The sequence below is a fragment of the Callorhinus ursinus genome, unplaced genomic scaffold, assembly GCF_003265705.2.
Source record: "Callorhinus ursinus isolate GAN/ISIS: 27379988/994484 unplaced genomic scaffold, GSC_fseal_2.0 scaffold65, whole genome shotgun sequence".
Classification (NCBI taxonomy): Eukaryota; Metazoa; Chordata; class Mammalia; order Carnivora; family Otariidae; genus Callorhinus; species Callorhinus ursinus.
In genome coordinates, this window is record NW_027397127.1 from 2503920 (window position 1) to 2525429 (window position 21510).

General features: G+C 45.3%; 1 protein-coding gene across 3 annotated transcripts in view; it reads left to right on the forward strand.

Moving 5' to 3' along the window:
* Window positions 1–21249, forward strand: part of AMOT (angiomotin) — a 62162-nt gene extending 40913 nt beyond the window's left edge. For all 3 annotated transcript variants that reach the window (XM_025853671.2, XM_073885772.1, XM_073885773.1), the window contains 6 exons: window positions 7267–7416; window positions 8401–8591; window positions 16516–16638; window positions 17392–17624; window positions 18715–19407; window positions 19771–21249. In XM_025853671.2, the coding sequence (XP_025709456.1) occupies window positions 7267–7416; window positions 8401–8591; window positions 16516–16638; window positions 17392–17624; window positions 18715–19407; window positions 19771–19868 (1488 nt within the window). In that variant the 3' untranslated portion in view covers window positions 19869–21249. The remainder of the gene's footprint in view (window positions 1–7266; window positions 7417–8400; window positions 8592–16515; window positions 16639–17391; window positions 17625–18714; window positions 19408–19770) is intronic.
* Window positions 21250–21510: the final 261 nt, after the last annotated feature.

A 21510-nucleotide genomic window follows, 5' to 3' on the forward strand; every position in this document is an offset into this window, starting at 1 on the left:
CTAGACTGGACAGGGGACAGTGTGAGAGCAGACGGGAGATGAAATGAAAAGCATCAAGTAGCTTGAGATACGGATGAGAGAGAAGAGCTCTGACCTAACAAAGTGAGAGAGGAGGTATACAGGTGCCTTGGGTATAGTAGGTACCTAATCAATACTACTGGAATGGATATGCTAGCAGCAGATTGCTTTGTTCTTAAATAAAGCAGTGCCATCATGTACTACTTGAGGAAGTCTGTTACAGCCACAGTATATAGGATGGACTGATTGTGCGTGTGTGTCTGTTGTGTACATGTGCTTATGTGTAGATGGGAGAGGGCATCTGAAAGTAAGGAGATCTGTTAGGTTATTATTATAATAACTTAGTTGTGAAATTAGGTTATTATTATAGTAACTTAGTTGTGAAACTCTGTAGGCCAAAGGGGCACCTGGGTGGCACAGTCGGTCGAGCATCTGACTCTTGGTTGTGGCCTGGGTCGTGGTCCCAGGGCCATAGGATGAAGCCCGGCGTCGGGCTCCATGGTCAGCGTGGGGTCTGCATGAGATTCTCTCTCCCTCTCCCTCTGCCCCTCCCTCGTGCTCTGTCTCTCTAAAGTAAATAAATAAATCTTTAAAGAAAAAAACTATGTAGGCCATGAAAATATAAGGAAACAAAAGAATATGAGATGTGTTAAAAGTAACACATAGTAATAGTGACAGATTGGGTATGGTGGACAGAGGAAGGAGGGAAGAACAATAATTTCAAGATTTTGAGACTGAAAAATAGAGTAAGTAATGATAATGACTGAACTATCAAAAGGATAGCCTTTTGGAGAATGATGACAGCAGTCTGGGACACATTAAGTGTCAGAGTGAGAAGCCTTGCACTCAGCTAGAGGTCTGTGACTAAAGAGAGCATGATAACATTAAAATGTGAATATAAGCAGTTGTTGAAAGTGTGGCATGAATGAGATCTCCAGTAGTCCTGAAGTGTAGATCAAGGACTCTTTTATTTTTAAAGATTTTATTTATTTATTTGAGAGAGAGAGAGAGAATGAGAGATAGCACAAGAGGGAAGAGGGTCAGAGGGAGAAGCAGACTCCCCGCTGAGCAGGGAGCCCAATGTGGGACTCGATCCCGGGACTCCAGGATCATGACCTGAGCCGAAGGCAGTTGCTTAACCAACTGAGCCACCCAGGCACCCTAGATCAAGGATTCTTGATCTCAATATTATTGGCATTTGGGTCCAGATAGTTCTTCACTGGTAGTAATAGAGGAGGCTGTCTTGCGCACTGTGGGATGTTTAGCAGTCTACCTGGTTTCTACCTACAAGAAGCCGGTAGCAACCTACCCCTAGCTGTAACAGCCAAAAACGTCGCCACACATTGCTGCATGGTCCCTGGGGGAGAAATAGCCCCCAGTTAAGAACCATTGGTATAGTGGCAAAAGAAGAAACTATCGTAGATTAGACCTTTGTGGTATAGCAAGAGGTAGGGATGGGGTTGGAAGGGAAGGTGGGTCTAAAGTATCAAGACAGAAAGTAAGAGTGATTTAAAGGAACCACGTTAGGAGAACATAGAATTTAAAAAAAGCAGGGGAAGGGAAGCTTTGACAAGCTTTTGAAAATTGACCTTTGGTAAGAAAACTTGAATGGATAGAATGATTTCCCCTATTCACTGAATATCCGGAGGGAATTGGGTTTAAATGATGGATTTACTTGGCCTCTTCTAGAGGTGCATGGGTACTCGTCTCTAGACCTGAGTCACCACCTTGGCTTTAGAAACTTTTCAAGTGAACTTTCACTTCCATGAATACTGAAGACATAGAAAAACAAATCATCTAGGATCCTATGGAGAGTACACACGTTTATATGTTCTGCCTTTTACATGTGCATACACACAAACTGAGGCACAACTTCTATTTTGTTTTTACCTCCAAGAATGTGCCCATACAGAATTCTAGGATTTCATTTTGCCTCCTTTCTTAGTTATTGGTCCGTGTTGGAGGTGAAAAGGGGAAGAGCAGATCCATAAAGTACCTGTGAATTGAAAGACTATCAGAGATCATCTGAGACCATCTATCTAGCCTATGTAGCTTTTTTTTTTTAACTTCTTAAAACCTACTGGTCAGTGGTCCTCTCCTAAGAGAGAGAATGCCACACCCAAAGGCAATGAGGCATGAAATGCCATGGGGTCCTCAGAACCTTAAATTATTTAACCATGCTGAAGAGTTACATATGAAAGATGATGGAGTGAGGTAATACAGTATATATGTAGTAATCTTTTTTGGAAATTAAATTTTACACAGAACTCTAATATATGAAACACATAAAAGAGAAGCCATCTGATACAATGTACCCACCATAGTGGCCTCTGAAGCACTCCACAGAATAGTTTGAAAATCACTCCAGGGTCTGGCATTTTATCTACAAAGGACCAGATAGTAAATAGTTTCAGCTTTGTAGACCATAGGCCTGCTCAGCTCTGCCAATCTAGCCAGAAGGCATCTATAACCAGTATGTACGTGGATGGGGATGAATGGATTTGGCCTGCTGCTGACCAGTTTGCTTGGCTGACTCCTAAAACCCTCCTCATTTTTTTTAAATTTTTTATTGTTATGTTAATCACCGTACATTACATCATTAGTTCTTGATGTAGTGTTCCATGATTCATTGTTTGTGCATAACACCCAGTGATCCACGCAGACTGTGCCCTCTCCTCATTTTTAACAAATGGGGACTCTGAGGCCGAAAACAGGGAAGCAAATTACCATCAGTAGCAGAGCTAGGACTAGAATCCAAGTATCCTGATTACCGCTTTGTTCCTTTACCTTTCATTTGTTGTCAAGTAGAAATATCTGATGGTGTGCTTGCATGCGTGTGGTGGGGAATGTGCTCTGCCTTTTCAACAGTACCGTTGACCATGAGTAAAGTATTTATTTCTCATAAAGTGGAGGTGCCCCCAAAATCAGGTCATTTGGAGAAAATATGGTGTCCTTGCAGCTACTTAGTGCTTGCTTTTAATTGTACCGCCAATGAATGGCCTTGTCCTATAAAGATATCTGAAGATGAAGATATCTGAAGCTCTGTCATATGAAGTGTTTGAGGCTTAGTTGTTTTTTGTTGGGGGGAGGCAAAGGGAGAGAGAGAGAATCTTAATTAGGCTCAGCGCCCAGTGTGGAGCCCAACGTGGGGCTCGATCTCACGACCATGAGATCATGACCCCAACTGAAATCAACAGTCAGATGCTTAACCGGCTGAGCCACCCAACTGCCCCAAGGCTTAGTTTTATACGTCTTCCTAGGGGAAAATGGCTGTACTTTTAATGTCTTTAAGTGTTTTTATCTTTAAGTATAGTTGACATATAATATTAGTTGGAGGTGTACAACACAGTGATTCAACAATTATGTACATGATAAAATGCTCACCATGATAAGTGTATTACAATATTATTGGCTACATTCTTTATGCCATGCTTTTCATCCCCATGACTTACTTATTTTACACCTGGAAGTTTGTACCTCTTAATCCCCTTCACCCATTTTGCCCATTCCCCCACTCCTCCCCCCTTTGGCAACCGCCAGTTCTCTCTATTTATCAATCTGTTTCTCTCTTTGTTGTTATCTGTCTGTTTGGTTTGTCTTAATTAGACACTAATGTGTTAATGAGAGTTATTGAAACAATGAAAACCATATCAAGGCTATCTGGCATGAATGTTCCAAGTTGAAAGGATTAGAGCATGTGTGATTTGGCATTAACTTTTTCTTTAGAAAAAAGAACAGTACTTTTTGTCCTGGGTGGTCTACTAAGCACTTCATGTGTTATCTCATTTGATTCTTACAGAGATATATCACATCATCATCATCTCCATGTTGTTGATGAATGAATAAATGTAAGCTCAGAGAGATTAAGTGTCTTACCTAAGGTTGCATAACTAGTGAGTGGGAAAACCAGGATTTGAAATCAGTCTGAGGCCAAAGCTCATAACCATAACCACTTTACTATGTGGCCTCTCTCTTTACCTAAGAAGGAACCACTGACATTTCTGATGACATTGGAAGGTGAAGCTGGGGACTCAGAATGTCCTCATTACCGATCTAACATTTGAGGAACTTAGCACAGGAGATAACTATACAGAGGAGAGTCAGAAAAGAAAAGGGGATTTATCATGAGGAAGGTAAAAGTGAAGCATATAATGATAGCAGAGGAATTAATAAACCATATCGACCTTTGGTCCTTTCTAAATATAGATGAGATCTACGGGCATCTGGGTGGCTCAGTCAATTGAGCATCTGACTCTTGATTTTGGCTCAGGTCATGATCTCAGGGTCATTAGATTGAGCCCTGTGTCGGGCTCCTCGCTGGGCATGGATCCTGCTTAACATTCTCTTTCTCCCTCTGCCCCTCCTCCTCCCTCTCTGAAAGAAAGAGAGAGAGAGAGAGAGAGAGAGAGAGAGAGAGAGAGAGAGAGAGAGAGAAAGAAAGAAAGAAAGAAAGAAAGAAAGAAAGAAAAAGAAAGAAAGAAAGAAAGAAAGAAAGAAAGAAAGAAAGAAAGAAGAAAGAAAGAAAGAAAGAAAGAAAGAAAGAAAGAAAGAAAGAAAGAAAGAAAAGAAAGAAAGAAAGATGAGCTCTAGAAAACACAGAGTACGTAACTTAGAATATAGCTAACCTGTTGATTTCATCTATAGGGTCTCGCATTGGTAGCATCCTAGAGTTGTCCTTTTCTGTCACAAGTTATCTAGGGATTAAGCATTTACTAGGTGACCCTGGTATTTATGGGTGAGCTATCCTCGTTCTTCTTGTAAAAGACGTAGGAAGAGAATTATGCCAGCAGCAGTGGTCCTGGTACCTTATGTACAATCATCCCGGTGACAAAGCATAATTGGACTTCTCTCGGCCTGCTTTGTGGATGTCGTCTGACCTGCATGCCTCTCTTCAGCCAACTCAGAAAAGTCCCTGGCCGTTTGTTGCTTTTCCCTTCCAGAGGGTTGGCTCAGTGACTCCTGCCGCTGGAGATGCTTTTGCTAAGATGTTAAGGTTTCCTTTCTCAAGAAAGGGAAGACATGGAGATAGCCACCTAGCCCTGGACTGCTGCTTTTTCAGTTCTCTGTGCTTACACCAGAGTACTTTACCATTAAGGCAAGAACTGCATGCTCACTTTAATTGCCTTTAAGTATAACTGCTGTACGCCTGAGTAATTATAGTTAACATCCTCTGCATTAACATTGCACTGCTCCCTTAGGATTTTCAGAGTGATTCACAAATAAATGCATTCACCTTTAAATAGCTCATGAGGATTATAGAACCCAAAAGGTGAGGATAGAGAATATTCCCTGCTCTCCAGTTTTTCAAAGCTTAGCAAATAGGAAGGCAGAGACATCCATGGCCTAACAATATTCATTGCCCTGGTCACTGTTGTTACAAATTGTCACCCATCCCAGGAAAGAGAAGTGTAAGCTTACTGAGACAAAGAGAATGGTGATTTCTGTTTGTTTTATTTCCTAGGGAAAGGTCGAGTAGATAAAAACATGTAGACTTCCAACTCACCTCAACCGGTTTACAAGGCTAAATTGAACGAGGTCTTGGAATGAAAGAAAGTATAGGCAAAAAAATTTTTAAGTTTTCTTTTCCTCAGTCACCTAGGCAAAGCATACCACAGGTCTGGTGGGAAAATATAAGATAGGTTTTCTGCAACCTAGATAAAGTTTAGCAATTCTGATTTGGGGAGAAGACAGATAGGAAACAAGGACAGTTCAGCACAGGCTTTTGCTGTCTGACTGGACCTTCTAGACAGCAGTGATTTGGAATCATTACCATTAAGAAGTTACCTGGTTTCTGCAATGGGGGGAGTCGCGGGTTGGTCCTGCTGGCTTGGTCCCAGCTAAATGGGGGTGGGCAAGGCGGGAACGTTGGGTAACGTCTAACATTGCAACTCTCTGCCTAGGTAGCTCAAGGGCTTGGGAATTTGTTGAAAAGTTAGAGTTGAGCTGAATTCTTCAATTTCCTTTTGACAAGGTTATCAATAATATTTTAATTTGGATCTTAATAGTGAAAGTATCCCTAACCTCAGCTTCCATGAAAATGATAGTGAGAGATGTGACTGGCTTGGAGGAATTTCTGCTTGAGAAAGACTCCATGGGTTGATTTTGTTAGCGAGAGACACCCCACAAATATGGTGAAAAGCAGAACCTCTTCGTTGACTAACAAGCTGGGAAGGCTGCACTTAAACCTGTCTTCTTAAGTGTTGGGGAGGTGTACACCTTCTGCAAAGAGCCCCGAGATCCTCCTCATTCCTCCGTTCCAGGGGAGCGAGGATTTAGCTTATGAATTACAAGGGTACAAAGAACTCAGTTTCTTCGTCCCAACCTGCTTCCCCCTTTGCTTTTAGTTATGGCTCATAGGCTTGGAAAGAGGAAGAATCATGTTTGACTCATTTTGTCTTAGATTCGATTCATTAGTTCGAGTCTTTAGGTATCTTTAAAGGTCCCAGAATAAAGTTGAGAAATTATGGCCCACTGTTACCCACTCAGGCTCATGACTGAGGCAGAAGTTGCAAATAACCTGTGTCCTTTTAATAAATATCTAGTGAGGCAGTGCTAGTCAATGAGGAGATTAAAAACTCTAAAACCATTGTATGGTAGCTTCACTTTTGAGAAGCAGAAACTGTCCAAGAGAGCAACGATGACCATAGTGGGTAATTACAAGGACCACAGGCTTCAAAAAGACAATTCTGGCTTCCTTGTACCTTCAGCACCCATTCTCTGTCGCTTGGAGAGGAGACACCTATATGGCGGGGGGCGGGGGGGGCGGGGTTCCTTTCCATACCAAATTAAGGTTTTCTCCCTGGAGAGCCCCCATTTTATTTTTTTAGAATTTCTCTCATGGCCAAAATAAGATATCGCTGCCCCCAGAGTATTCCAGTTTAGAGTGAAGAAGAGCAGAGGTGAGGACCTTCCCATCAGGATTATTGTTTTAATAATATTAAAAGCTTGCCATCTAAGACAGACTCCGCTGATTGAAATAGGTCTGGGGAAGACAGAGAGGTGGGGAAAGAAGCAAAAATAAAAGGGAGCTCCTAATTCCTCTTCCTCGTCACATTCTCTGTATGCTAAATACAAGGCAGCATACCACTCATCATGAAGGACCTTCTTGCCATTCATTCTTCTTTTTTTTTTTTTTTTTGGAGCTGGACAGAAAGAGATCCAAACACAAGGCTGGATTTGGGGGCTGCATAACTGACCCCGTTGTTCTCTTTTATTCCATCTTGCAACTCTCCCACCCTGGAATTTCAGCTGAAAAAGAAGCAAGTGTATGTGGATAAGGTGGAGAAGATGCAGCAAGCCCTCGTACAGCTCCAGGCAGCATGTGAAAAACGCGAGCAGTTGGAGCATCGTCTCCGGACACGGCTAGAGAGGGAACTGGAGTCCCTCAGGATTCAGCAGGTATGGAGAACTTAGAGAAAATGAGATCATTCCTGGTTTGGTTATGCTTCATTTGGTGTCTGACGTGAAGACAAAAACCACACTTTGGCTCATCTTTTTGGTCTTCCCGTCCCACCCGACCTTGCTTCCAGACTGCCTTCTCACGATAAAGACAAAGTCGGCATCCTTAGCTTCCTGTCCCAGAAAAATCCTTAATGCCTATTATCTCATGCCTTTTATCTTCAGATGAGCAGTAGACCCTGTAAGAAGTGAAGATGCTGTGTAAATAGACTCTTAGACATTTTAGAATTGGATGTCGTCTTTAGAATCGGATGTGGTCTTTAGAATCATCCGACCATGCCTGTCCTCATTTTTATTTATTTATTTGTTTAAAGATTTTATTTATCTATTTGACAGAGAGAGCACAAGCAGGGGGAGCAGCAGGCAGAGGGAGAGGGAGAAGCAGACTCCCCGCTGAGCAGGGAGCCTGACGTGGGGCTCGATCCCAGGACCCTGGGATCATGACCTGATCTGAAGGTAGCCACTTAACTGACTGAGCCACCCAGGCGCCCCGTACCCCTCCTCATTTTTAGATGGGAGAAAATCAAGACGCAGAGAAGGTTGCATGACTCACTTAAGGCTACACAACAAGTTAGGCGCAAGGTAGGGCCCAAATCCTAGATTTTTAATGTCCCTTTCTGTTGTGTACCATGCTGGCAGACAGGGATAGCAATTTTTTTTTCAGCCACCAATCCGCTTTCTGAGCAGCATGACCGTTGGACATGACAAGCTTCTTTCCTGATCAAAGGAGTCTCCTATGCGAGCCCAAAGTTGAGAGTCCTGGGCCTTAGGAGGAAATCTGAATTTCCTTTGCTTCTGAATCAGAATCCAAACTGAAGTGGCTGGGGCAGTAATCCTCTCCAAGAATGGGGGGCTCTTCGAATGGGACTCGGCCACCACGCTTTTTGCACTAACCTGAGGGGTCTCCCCCATCTCCCCAACCAGCGCCAGGGCAACTCTCAACCCACCAACGTTTCCGAATACAATGCCACGGCGTTGATGGAGCTCCTCCGTGAGAAGGAGGAGAGGATCCTGGCCCTGGAAGCCGATATGACTAAGTGGGAGCAGAAGTATTTGGAGGAGAACGTGATGAGACATTTCGCTCTAGATGCTGCCGCAACCGTAGCTGCTCAGAGGTAAGGAGCTGGCGGCCAGAGTCACTGCTTGAAGGGCCCAGGGGGTGGGGGAGGGGCGGGGGGGGGGGCAGAACAGAAAGGTGACTGATGAAAAGATTTTTCAGTGTTTTTTCTTGTTTTTCCTGTAATGCTCTTCCCCGCCCCCCCTGCTCCCCAATTTCTGCTTAAATGTGTTTTCTTTCATCTGGTGAAGCAGGGACTGTGAGGACAGAGGGTCACAAATTTGAAAATTAATGTTGACATATGAACTTACCAGAATCCTAGCTCAGCTTTCCTCGGGAGCCAGAAACATTGCAGGTGGGATCAACGAATGTTCGCATACCTCTTTCCACCAGAGCCACGGCTTCTTGCAGCCACGTGTCTAGCTTTCTTTGTTGAGCCCCAGGACTGGAGTGGAGGCCTCGCCAGAGAAATGCCACTCAGAAATTAAATGTCACTCAGGAGTGGTGCCACCATTCGATAGCTCTGGCTCGCCCCAGGTGTGCCAAAGGCCATGCTCAACATGGATCCATCCCTGCCCTTTGAGCAGGTCTATATTTGAAGGACACGTTCTCTGCGGCCATGAGTGCATCACATGGAAACAGTCACATTCCATTTGGTCAGGGAGAGAAAGTGGCAGGAGGATTTTTTTTATTTTTTTATTTTTTTGCCTCTTTTCTTTGCCCCTTTCACATGAAAACATTAAACACTGGTCTTTGGAGGAAACTGTGCTCTTACCTTGTCTGGCTGTCTTGCTGCTGTTCAGAATCGCGAGTTGGAAAAGAAAGAAAGAAACAACAGCAAAAACTAAATTTGAATCAGGAGATGGCCTGGCTCGTTGGAGAGATGGACAGAGCCTAGGTCTGCAGTTGGGTATCTGAGAGAGGCCAGAGTGCATTGCACCCATAGAGTCTCTACCCAGAAAGTTATTAAGAACCACGGTGCTGTTTTTAATGTTCTCCTAAACATGGTAAGCTGGAGGAATCTGGAAACGCTTGCCAGAGTTCAGGCTGGGATGTGTGTGCTGTGCGGAGGGGGTGGCGAATACATTTTATCTGTGATTCCTTCTCATGCCAAATCAGAGGGAAGGCAGTGCTGGAGAGCTGGGCTGGTGGTTTGAAAACCTACTCCCAGTTCTCTAGGAAGACATCTTACGTTTCTCTAACACACTCCACCTGTCTCCAGGTATCCTCTATAAACCTTAAATGGATTGGAATCGCCTCTGCCCCGATTTTGAGGTCCTCATGGGCTTAAGCTTACCTGTCTTTGTTTTCTACAAACGGTGTACTCAGTACATGCCAGGGCGGTAGCAGAGTGTGCAGATGGTCGGGAAGTTTGTAGGCAGATTAGAAGCACAATTAAGTGTCATTTTGGCTGCTACCTCCCAAGAAAAACACCTGTGGCCTGTGCTTATTTCACAAAGGTTATTCAGGCAACCCTAAATCTGTAAAGGAGATGCAGGATGATTTCTATTATCATTGCACAGAAGCCGAGACAGATACCACTCGTGAAGGTGTGCCGTGTGAGAAAATGTTGGACAGCCAAGGTTCTCGGTGCTGGGACGTTCGATGCTAAAACTGACTCCAGAATAGACTTCAGGTCAGGAAAGGCAGGAAAGCTAGAACATTGTCCCCAGGGTCCTTGTATAGAGAAACAGCCCCCCCCCCTCCCTCCCCCTTGGAAAGTTTTGAGTATTGGGAGAAAACCCCTTTCAGACAGATTTCTTTCCAGCATCTGTTGCCTTCTGTAAGGTAGATTTAAGTCAAATTCTTTTAAATCACCAGGTAGAAAGTTTCCATGGAATCACTGTTTTTAGTAAAATGTGCGTGCTTATCATTTCATATGATAAAAAGCAGCCAGTTTCCATCTAGTAGAAATACCTTATGTTAGTTCCTCAGGCAAGCATCGTGTATCTGGACTGTATACTTTTTGCATGCCTATTAATCCAACCCACAGGAGAAACTGAGAGATTGTGTTCAAATTCCTGCAAAATGAGAAAATTGGACTAGGCAATTCCTCCAGAACCTTCTATTTCCAGGATTATACTATTTTTTTTTCGAAGATAATGCCTCTTATGCTTGGCCACAGAGACTAGTTTCCTTCTCCTCCTTCCTCAGTGAGATTTCAAATTTGGAAGGGAGCATTCAGAAAACTTTCTTTCAGAACCTGTGAGCTCTTCCACCTTCCCTTCCAACATGTCCTGCCATTCCTTTTCTGTCCATTCTGTCTCCTCTCAGCCCTAAAACTTTGACCAAGGTTCTGCTCTTTGCCCCTTTCTGTGGTAGAAGCTTTACATTGTTTTCTTTCTAAATAATTTTTAAGGGCCTAGGGTATTGGCTGCAGATAGAATGTGCTCAACATGTATTTGAGTAAGGAAGGAGAGAAAGAAGTAGAAAGGAAGGAACATGTATTTGAGTAAGGAAGGAGAGAAAGAAGTAAAAAGGAAGGAAGGAGAAAAGAAGAAGTGAAAGAGAGGGAAGTGATTGCTAACTCTATAACAAAGTCCCTGAATCTAGTGCCACATTTTAATGACCTGCTTGGTTCCCTGTGTATTCCACTAGTATCTCAAACTTTAATATATTCCCAGTGTAATAGCTCATAGGGAGATAATAGGTTGCACATTTAGGAGATGTTGCTTGGGTGGTATCAGTGGTAGTTGTAGAATCTTTTCAATTAAGGTATTATTTACATATCAAGAAAACGCCTAGTTCAAGTGTATGGTTTGATGCACGTTGGCAGGTGTATACAGTAATGGAGCCGCCACCGCGGTCAAGATAGAGGACACATTCTAAAGTGCTCTTGCGCCCCTTCAACTTGATCCCTTCCTCCCCAACCTGGCCCCAGACAACAGTTCATCTGTTTTTTGGTCATTATAGTTTTACCTTTTCTAGAATGTTGTATAAGAGGACTCATATAGTGTATACTCTTTATGTTTGATTTCCTTCACCTGGCATCATTATTTTGAGATTCGTATAAGCAGATGCATGTATCAGTATTTTATTTCTTTTCGCTGCTGAGTAGTGTTCTATAGTTTGGGTCATACCACACAGGTGCTTATCCATTCACTTGATGATGGATATTTGGATTGTTCCCCTTTTTTGGCCATTGTGAATAATAAAATACAGATTTGAATATAATAACAGACAACTGTCTTTTCTCAGGTGAGAAAACCTATTAGGTGATCAATTTATACCCCTGTTAGCACTTGGATTCTACAAAGCACCCCTTGTCAAAGGGAAAGTGGTCAGTGCGAGAAATCGCATGTAGTCTTTTTTTTTTTTAAAGATTTTATTTATTTATTTGAGAGAGAGAGCACAAGAGGGGGTAGGGTCAGAGGGAGAAGTGGAGTCCCCACCGAGCAGGGATCCCGATGCAGGACTCGATCCCGGGACTCCGCGATCATGACCTGAGCCGAGGGCAGTCGCTTAACCAACTGAGCCACCCAGGTGCCCACATGTAGTCTTTTCTATATAAGGTGCTGTGCTAAGTACTTTACAATTATTGCTTATCCTCACAATAATTCTTTGAGATAAGTATTATTATCTATTGTACAGATGAGGAAACTGAAGCAAAGACAGGTTAAATAATTTGTCCAAGATCACACACAGTTACTAAGAAGAACTGGGATTGAAAATGACATTTTGACACCTCCACCACTGCTTATCTGCTGCTTCCCAGATACGAAGATTTCAAGATGGTGCAATATAGGGATTGTGAACTGTTCAAGAGTTACTATTTGAGGCTTATTATTTAGTCACTTAAAAATACTATAAATAGGGGTGCCTGGGTGACTCAATTGGTTAAGCGACTGCCTTCAGCTCAGGTCATGATCCTGGAGTCCTGGGATCGAGTCCCACATCGGGCTTCCTGCTCCTCGGGGAGTCTGCTTCTCCCTCTGACCCTCCCCTCTCTCATGCTCTCTCTCTCTCTCTCTCTCTCTCTCTCATTCTCTCTGTCTCTCTCTTTCTCAAATAAATAAATAAAAATAAAAAATACCATAAATAATCACAATAATATGGCCCAGATTATAACTCCATGGTGCTGTGCTCCTAGAGATTCTCTAGATGCTTAATATAGATGAGGGAAATTATTACCGAGTAGTTCATCCTAGCAGCACGGATTTGTCAATGCAGATTGAAGTTCACAAATGGTGAATATATTTCTGAATAGCAGCAAAAGGATATAAAAAGATAACAAACCCGATCAGCCATGCCATTTACAAGTTTGCATTTCCCGAAGTAGGTTGTTAACCTTCTTCAAACGTGCAATGTTTTGTAGTCTAAGAAGAACTGGGATTGAAAATGACATTTTGACACCTCTTCTTCACGTCTTCTTCAAACGTGATGTAAATCTGGGAAAGAAGGAAGGAAGGGGAAAGCAGAAGTAAGAAGCTGCTCACACACATTATACATGCCTACCTGTTCCTTCTCTGTAGGCTTTCCTCAGTTTCCATCCTCAGCTGTCTCTTCGTTCTACCCTCTGTCTTAGATATCTTGTTCTCTGTTACAGCTTCAAATAGTAAGTCTGACATCCGTTAGATTAAAGTTAGACTTGTCAACAACTTGTTGGATATTGTCATATGGCTATTCATAAGACATGTTAACTCCGATGTAACTAAAATCAAGACCCATTATAATGCTTTCCCAAAGATCTCTCCTTCCTTTCCTAGCACAGAAAATGAGTGGTGTGCCATCTTTTCTAGTCATTTGACTTAGAAACAACAAAGTTCTCATGCATTCTCCCCTCTCTCCAACAGCCACGTTTAAACAGTCTCCAAGTTGTAGCAACTATGCCTCCTATGGCCTGTTCCATTCCCCCTGCTGTTGCATCGGTTCATGATTTCAGTATCTCTGGCTGGGATTATTACAATAACCATTCTGACTGGTTTGCCCAAGTCCAGTGTATTCTCCCCGCAACCCCCCATCGTATTTCGGCCAGAGATAATGCTGTCTTTCTAAAGCACAACTTGGATCATTTCACTCCCCTCAGAAAGCTCTAATGATTTTCAGTGCCTATTGGAATAAAATTCAGACTCGCTTCTGTAATAATTAATTATTTACCTTTTTTTTTGCCTCGCCTTGCAAGTCTCCTGCCGTCAGGGACTAGTTTTATGCATGTCTAGCCACTTTTTAGCATCACAGTAACTTCAAACACAGTGCTCCACTCAACGGTCGAGTTCACATATTAAATAAACAAACAGATGCTACCGATAGGAAAAGATGGATTTGAAGTTTAAAAGTTTAAAACACTAGATGTTTTAATGAGGAAATCAGGGGTGACATTCGAGAAAACAACGTAAGCAACATGATGGGGATAACTTCATCGGACAAAGGGAAGGAGAGAGATGACCAGAGGGGGAGAGTCGTCAGAAACCCCTTTACTTAAGAATTTAGATGTAGGATGTCAAATTCAGGGATCTACATTTTGGAGTATACAGGTGGTGTTTTCAAGCCAGCAGCTCACTCCAGATGTGCCTAAGGGTCATCTCGGAGTATTGGAAGTTAGGTCGAGCTGCTCCTTCCAACACTGTGCTTGCTTTTGCCTGAGCCATTGGCTTAGTAGCCTCAGTCTTCTAGAAGGAAGATTGATGTTAAAGGCTGTCCTGGCAGCTCTGTTGGAATTCACTAAGTGCCCCACATTTTCAGGCTCCATTCCTTAGGAGCTCACAGTGTCCATATCAATTAGCTGGCAGGGCTCTGAGTCCCCGAAATGGTCTTTTATGCAACGAAAGTGGCCTGGCTCCCCCAGTGACAAACGGTACGCTCATGTCCCCAGTGTCCATAGACACCGTGCACTCTATTTAGAGAGGCCTGGCTCTGAAGCAGCCATCCAATTGGAACTGTGCGCTGCAGGAATTGGCTCCACGATATAATCCCGGAGCTGGAATTCTCTAAAGTCATCCTCTCTTGTTTATTACCCTCCTCCTACCTAGGTACTTTTCTCTCTTAAATAAGAGGTAACTTTGTTGAGTGTTTTTACAGTGCCAGTGCCTGGCACTGTGTCTTTTACCTGCATACTTTGACGTCATCCCCCCAGAATGCCACGAGATACAGGTTATGATGATGATTTCTATCTTGCATATGAGGAGACTGAGCTTTAGAGGAGTTAACTGATTTCCTGAGCTCAGAGCATTTGTTAGTGGCAGAGTACTTGGGAAAGTGGGATTTGACCCTGGTGTGGTCTATCGTCAGAGCCTGTGCTCCCCACATTACACAATGCCATTTCCCCTTGGGTACCTTGGAACGCAAGAGCCATTCCCGGTAGGACCGGAAGCGGGTGAACTCACCAGAGCCAAGTGTGGAATTCTGAGATGCTAAAATATTTCGAATTTAGCAACTGATGCAAGCCACTGTAGTGCTCCTCATCCTTCTTCCTCCCCCAGTTATTTCGCCACTCAAATACATCGGTTCAGCCTTGCATATAAAAGTACAAACATTTGGGGAGACAGTAGTTTTGTAGAACCTCACCCAAAGTCCCTAACTTTAATACCAATTCTCTGCCTCTTCGTTCCCCTGCCCTTTCCTTCCCATCTGCACTGGTCACAATCTCTAAGCTAAGAGAACACAGCTAGCTGCCAGCAGAAAATTCTCCCACAGATCCTCGTTCTCAAAGGAAGTATAAGGAAGCTGTGCCAGTTCATTGTTTTCTTGGTCTATTGTTGGCTTTCCTTGAAGACCCATATAATTACATCAATATTCTTCCCAATCCCTTTTTTTCCCCTCCAAGCGATTCAAAGAAGATCCAGTTTTCTTCATTCCTTTCCCTCTTTTCTTCTACCACTAGTTCTAAATAAACTAAAGAAAGATGCGTGACCTCATTTATCAGGACAATATAGGATTCCCGTATATCTTGGACTTGTGCTGTTTAGACATCAGCCACCCATGGGCTAGACCCTCTCCCCAGCACCACGTCCTCCTTCTCTCTCTCTCTCTCTCTCTCTCTCTCTCACACACACACACACACACACACACACACACACACACTTTACCACTTATTAATTAGTCTTTGAGTCAATGGCCTGAGACACTTTCAAATGAAACAGGATGGTGCCTCGTGCAGTTGGGACTCTGGCAAGAGAACAGTCGTGTAGTTGGGGAAGAGACTTCTCGATTTGGCACTAGAATGTTTCTGATGTAGGTCAGATAGGAATGAAGTGGCACTGATTCAAAGGCCCTGCTTCTCACTCAGCTCGCATGCTCTAGCTGACCTTCGCTGTTGACGTGTCTATAGTTTGTTTCTAGCACTCGGGATAGTTGTTGTTCCACATCTATAGCAAGAGCTGTCTAGTAGTACATTCTCTGTCTTTCAGCAAAGTCTAGCCATTTCCCATTTATAACTGTCATGAGAATAAAGTGGAAATCGATACTATCTTATGTGTAATATAAATAATAATATAAAGTGGAAATATAAATATCTTCCTATTACCTGGCCATGATTGAAAACCTTGAAGGGACTCTGCCGGAAGGCTTTGGGAGGCCGTCTGTCTAGTTCTGAAGGCAAGCCTGTGCACATCTCGTAGAATGCCTTGTTGACTTTTGCAATTGTACACATGCCAAAAACCTCTTCTAGCTCTGAAAGCTGCACCTTCCCATCTTGGAGGTTCTTTTTTTTTTTTTAAGATTTCATTTATTTATTTGACAGAGACAGAGACAGCGAGAGAGGGAACACAAGCAGGGGGAGAGGGAGAAGCAGGTTTCCAGCTGAGCAGGGAGCCCGATGCGGGGCTCGATCCCAGGACCCTGGGATCATGACCGGAGCCGAAGGCAGACGCTTAACGACTGAGCCAACCAGGCACCTCTTGGAGGTTCTTTTCAATAAGTTGTCCAGAAACCAACCATTCCTAATGAGTTTGACTGTTTTCCAGCAATACCTCTGACTTGGGAGGGAGACGATAGGATTCGTTGGTTTGACTGCCTTGTCATCGTCACTGCCATCTTCCTTCCAGGGACACAACAGTTATCAGCCACTCTCCCAACACCAGCTATGACACGGCCCTGGAAGCTCGCATCCAGAAAGAGGAGGAAGAAATCTTGATGGCCAACAAGCGCTGCCTCGACATGGAGGGCAGGTAAAATACCGATCTGGACCCTGGTAGATCTGAGAAGAAGGTATCGAGACCAGATAGGTCAGAAGGGAAGGACAGGCGGCATCTTCATTCACAACCGGGAAACCCGATAATGCAGCTTCCCCCGACCCCTGCACCCCTGCCAGCCTGTTACTTGGGATTTGAAATGCAATGACCTTTACCTTGCTTTCCCCATTGGCCTTGGTAATTGCTTTCCATCTTCCCTCTGCCAGAACTGTATTGCTGGCATTTGCACTCTGGGGTATTCTTTCTAGCATTGGACTTCAACCCTGTGATACAGCAGAGTGCACAGTAAGAGAATATCCATTCCAACTTGGACGTAGGGCCCCTGATACCTCTTATAAACTCATGATTATTTACTTATTAGCTACAGTTGTGGCCCATTCGCAGTTCTCATCTTCTCACTAAATACATCGTTCCATTGACTCCGATTCCTCACTTCGGCACCCACTACATCAGTCTCCTCTCTCATCTACAGCCTTCTTTTCCACCATGACCTACCTTTGGCCTCCTGAGGTTTAAGCAACAACTCCCGGATGCTCTGCTCTACTCATTTGGGCGTGGAGAAAGGCATTTTAAGAAACGTAGCACACTGCCCCTTGCTTTACACCCCAGAAATAACTAAACCACTCCTCCGTCAAAAAGATACTGGAAGCTCAAGTCCAAGCAGGCCGTGAGACCAGAACATGGAGGTGGCGACAACGTTTTTATACGTTCTCTGTCTTTGGCTCCTAGGATTAAGACCCTCCATGCCCAGATCATTGAGAAGGATGCCATGATCAAAGTACTCCAGCAGCGTTCCCGGAAGGAGCCGAGTAAGACAGAGCAGCTGTCATCCATGCGACCCGCAAAGTCTCTGATGTCCATTTCCAACGCCGGGTCAGGCTTGCTCTCACATTCTTCCACCCTGACCGGCACCCCCATCATGGAGGAGAAGCGGGATGACAAGAACTGGAAGGGGAGCCTAGGTAATGACAGTAAATAAAGAATGCAAGTGACGGTAAATAGAAAATGCAAGTGACGTGTTTAAAGGGAGCCCCGACTTAGATATGTGCCCACTCAGCAAGGAAAAGGAGTGAGGGTCCGGAATCTAGAGAGAGGATGATATACCAGGTTGGGTTTCTGTCCTCCTGAGAGGAGCTCCTCCACACTCTTGACGTCTCACTGAGAGAACACCGGTTGAAGCCAAGGCCTCAGAAGATAAGAATTCTGAGTTCTGTTTGGGTGGGAAGGAAGACAACTTCAGTTTCCTTTAAAAAAATTCTCAGATCTGGCCTTGCCACGTGAGACCTTTTGTCTTTGTCCAGAGCCCGCGTGACCTCCACGTCGGTCAAAATGTCAGACTTCCAGATTTTTCTCTGTTCTTTGCCCCCACAGAATAAGAGGACTCAGAGTTCCAGTTGAGCTGAATGGAGCTGGGTGGCAGGGTTTTGTTACCAGAGTGTTCTGAGATGAGAACTGAGTGTACTTTTTCATTCCATTCCTGTCCATTCCTTCCCCTCGGATCAAAAGCCCAGAAATATCGTGGCTATCACGAGGCACCTTTTTAGAGCCTGCGAGAGCCCCCTTTGTATTTTAATTTTAGGTCTTTTTGTTGCTTCGAATACCTTTCTTGGCCCTCTGAGACTTGCAGCGACCTTTGGGTAGAGGAGGTATTCTGGGGATCACGGTCCTGATTAGAACCTTAGGTTGCACAATTACCATGACACTCATCGGCGACCACAGACTTCTTCCCCCAATCCTTTCCAGCCATCCGGTAGCGGATGATGTTGGCAATAAGTGGAACTGAGTAGAAGCATTCTGAAAGCTCCTTGGAGGTCAGTCACCATCGGAAGCAGGAGTCACAAGAGATTCGCAGGACACTTCAAGGTTTCATACCTTGTGCTGGGGTAGAGAACGAGCACCAGGAGGGACGGTGCCTGCCCAACCGATTCCTGGGCTCTCTGGAGGCACAGGGGAAGTTTCTCCCGAACCTCCTGCAAGGAAGAAGAGGCAACCAGAGGTCTGCGTGTGAAGAGCCTGCACCTCTCTGACCTCTTTTCCCGCTTTCCCTCGTAGGTATTCTCCTGGGTGGAGACTACCGCGCTGAGTCTGTCCCTTCCACACCGTCGCCGGTGCCGCCGTCCACTCCCCTGCTCTCGGCTCACTCCAAGACAGGCAGCCGAGACTGCAGCACCCAGACGGAACGGGGAACCGAACCGAACAAAACCGCAGCTGTCGCTCCAGTCTCGGTTCCCGCGCCGGCCGCTGCCGCCGCCATCACTGCCAACGCTGCCGCCAGCAGCGCCGCCGCTGCCACCAACAGCACCACCATGGGAGCCGCCGCTCCAGCCGCCGCCGCCGCCGCCGCCCCATCTCCGGCAACTGCTGCTGCTGCTGCTGCTGCTGCTGCTGCTCTCGCGGCTGCCGTTTCCCCAGCCGCCGCTGCTCAGCTTCCAGCCGCCGCCTCTGCCGTTGCCGCGGCGGCGGCTGCTGTTGCTCCCGCCGCGGCTGTTCAGGTTGCTCCAGCTGCTCCGGCTCCGGCTCCGGCTCCGGCTCCGGCTCCGACAGCGTCTCAGGCTTCTGCTCCGGCTCAGACTCAAGCGCCAAGTCCAGCTCCGGCTGTGGCTGCTCCTCCAGCTCCGGCTCCGGCTCCGGCTCTGGCGCCGGCTCCGGCTCCAGCTCCGGCTGAGGCTTCTGCAAGTCCAGCTGCCGGTTCTGGGTCGCGTCGTTTGTCTGTACCAAGTCTGACCTGCAGTCCGGATAAGACAGGTAATGAGTCTCCATGCCGGGGCAGCTTTGGACTCTGCCCTCAATTACAGGTTGTTTGTTGGCACCCTGCTGCGTAGATACTGTTGGTCATTTGGCCAGAGTTGTCCATGTGCTAAAGGGGAGCCATCACAAGACACAAGGGCAGAGTCTGTCAATGGCTTCTTGGGACACCAGGATGGGAACAGGGATGAGCCAAGGCCATTCTTCCAGTAGAAGTAAATGCTCAGGTGAACAAGGGGAGGGGGTGGTGGGCGGGCAAGTCTCGATCCGCCATTGGCTTCATGGCTCCCAAGCTGTCGATTTCTAGGAATCTGCGTCTTTACCTTGTGCCTGAGTCTTTTCTAACCCCCTGTTTCCATTTAGATGGCCCTGTTTTCCACTCCAATACTCTGGAAAGAAAAGCTCCCATTCAGATCCTGGGACAAGAGCCTGATGCGGAGATGGTGGAATATCTCATCTAAACGGCATGTTCGAGAGCTGCAGTTTATCAGCGAGAGTGCTTTTAATCATTTTTCCCTTTTGTTTGTTCTTATTTTGAGGGTGAGGACAAGGGTTGGGGGGGATGTTTTTTAAAGGGACTTTTTATTGAAACGATGTAGTACTTAAGTAATACCATACAAACTCCAGTCTACTCTGGTACACACTTAGAGAGTACCTCTAAAGACCGCTTAATCAGAATGTGCTCTAAAGTTTATTGTGTGGATTTACACAAATCCTTGGACTGTCGATAGCTGGATATACATGAATGTTTTCAACGTGCGTAATTCTATTTCGCATTTCCATATTCCAGATCATGTTGATTGAAGAGCACAGTACGTTTGGTAGACAGTGTGTAACATGTAGTTCAGAAGTGGGAGGCCCGAGAGAATTTGCACGTGTGCGGTTTTGTATACTTACCATCTAGACAGCGTCCAGAGAGAGAGAGCTCTCGTCTCGGGCTCGCGAAAGGGAATAGTTTCGGGAGCTGTGTAAGCTGGAGGAAAGGCGGGGAATATTGGGGTGTGGAAGGGTGCTGGAGCTAATTTTCCTTCCCAATTTCCCAGCTGCCCTGTGCCAGGAGATTGTGTTTATCTTCATTTCAGTGGTGCTTTGGAAGTGGATTCTTTTGGTTCCCTCGTGGAGGTTCATACATTCATATATATACTCTGGAGTAATTTATGCATTTGGATAATTAATATATTGCTTTCAGATGCTAGGAGAGTAAATTAGCTGTGTGATGGACAACTTCCTCTTTCTTAGGGAGTTAGACCATCAGAGGCCTTGACGGAGAGTTGCATGAGGTGCTGTGTGTGGCCATGAACACAGCTCGCTTGCCTTTCCTGAGACCAATCTGCTTAGTGTTTATTTCTTCTCCAGCACAAACTCACTGGCTGTGTCACCAGCCTCAAATTTCCAACCGTTGGCAAAACGAGGAAGCATTTTCGGTGATGGGCCGAATGCTTTGACTTTCTGGTGGCTACTTGGAAATAACTCCTTTTGTTTTCCCCAATTCTTAACATACGTCTTAAAAGGCATCGTTGACTATCACCTCCAAGGGAATAGCATCAGAAGCCCAAAGTACTATGCTGCAGCGGGGGGGGGGGGGGGGGGGGGGGTGGGCTGCAGGTGTACCCTTAGCTACCCCTTCTCGCTGCCAGTGACTCCATCTCGGAATACCTTTGGAGAGCAGCAGGAAATGTGCATGTGGACAGGGACCAAGGAGGCCAAGGCTCCAAGCTTTGCCATGGGGCTGCCTCCAGGGACACAAAAGGACTGCTTTTTGCCACGGGTCCCTGCTCTGTGTCACCTCTCTGCCCTTCATTAAGGTGACAGATCCACAGACAATGTCATTAAGATCAGGTTTCAGGGGTATGGGAGGGTGAGGGGAGTGGGGGGGGTGTTAGGTAAGGGTGGGGGGGTAGAAGTTTGGGGATGTGTTAGTTAGAAACCAGATTAATAGAAGAGTAGGCCTGCTATATTACGTCGTGAGGCATAGTGGCTGGAAGGAACTGTAGCAGTAGAGCCCTACCCCCTCAGTTGAGTGATGAGGCGTCTGAGACCCGGAGAGGTTACGGGACTTTTTCAAGATCACACAACACAGCTTTCCATTTTGCCGAATTACCA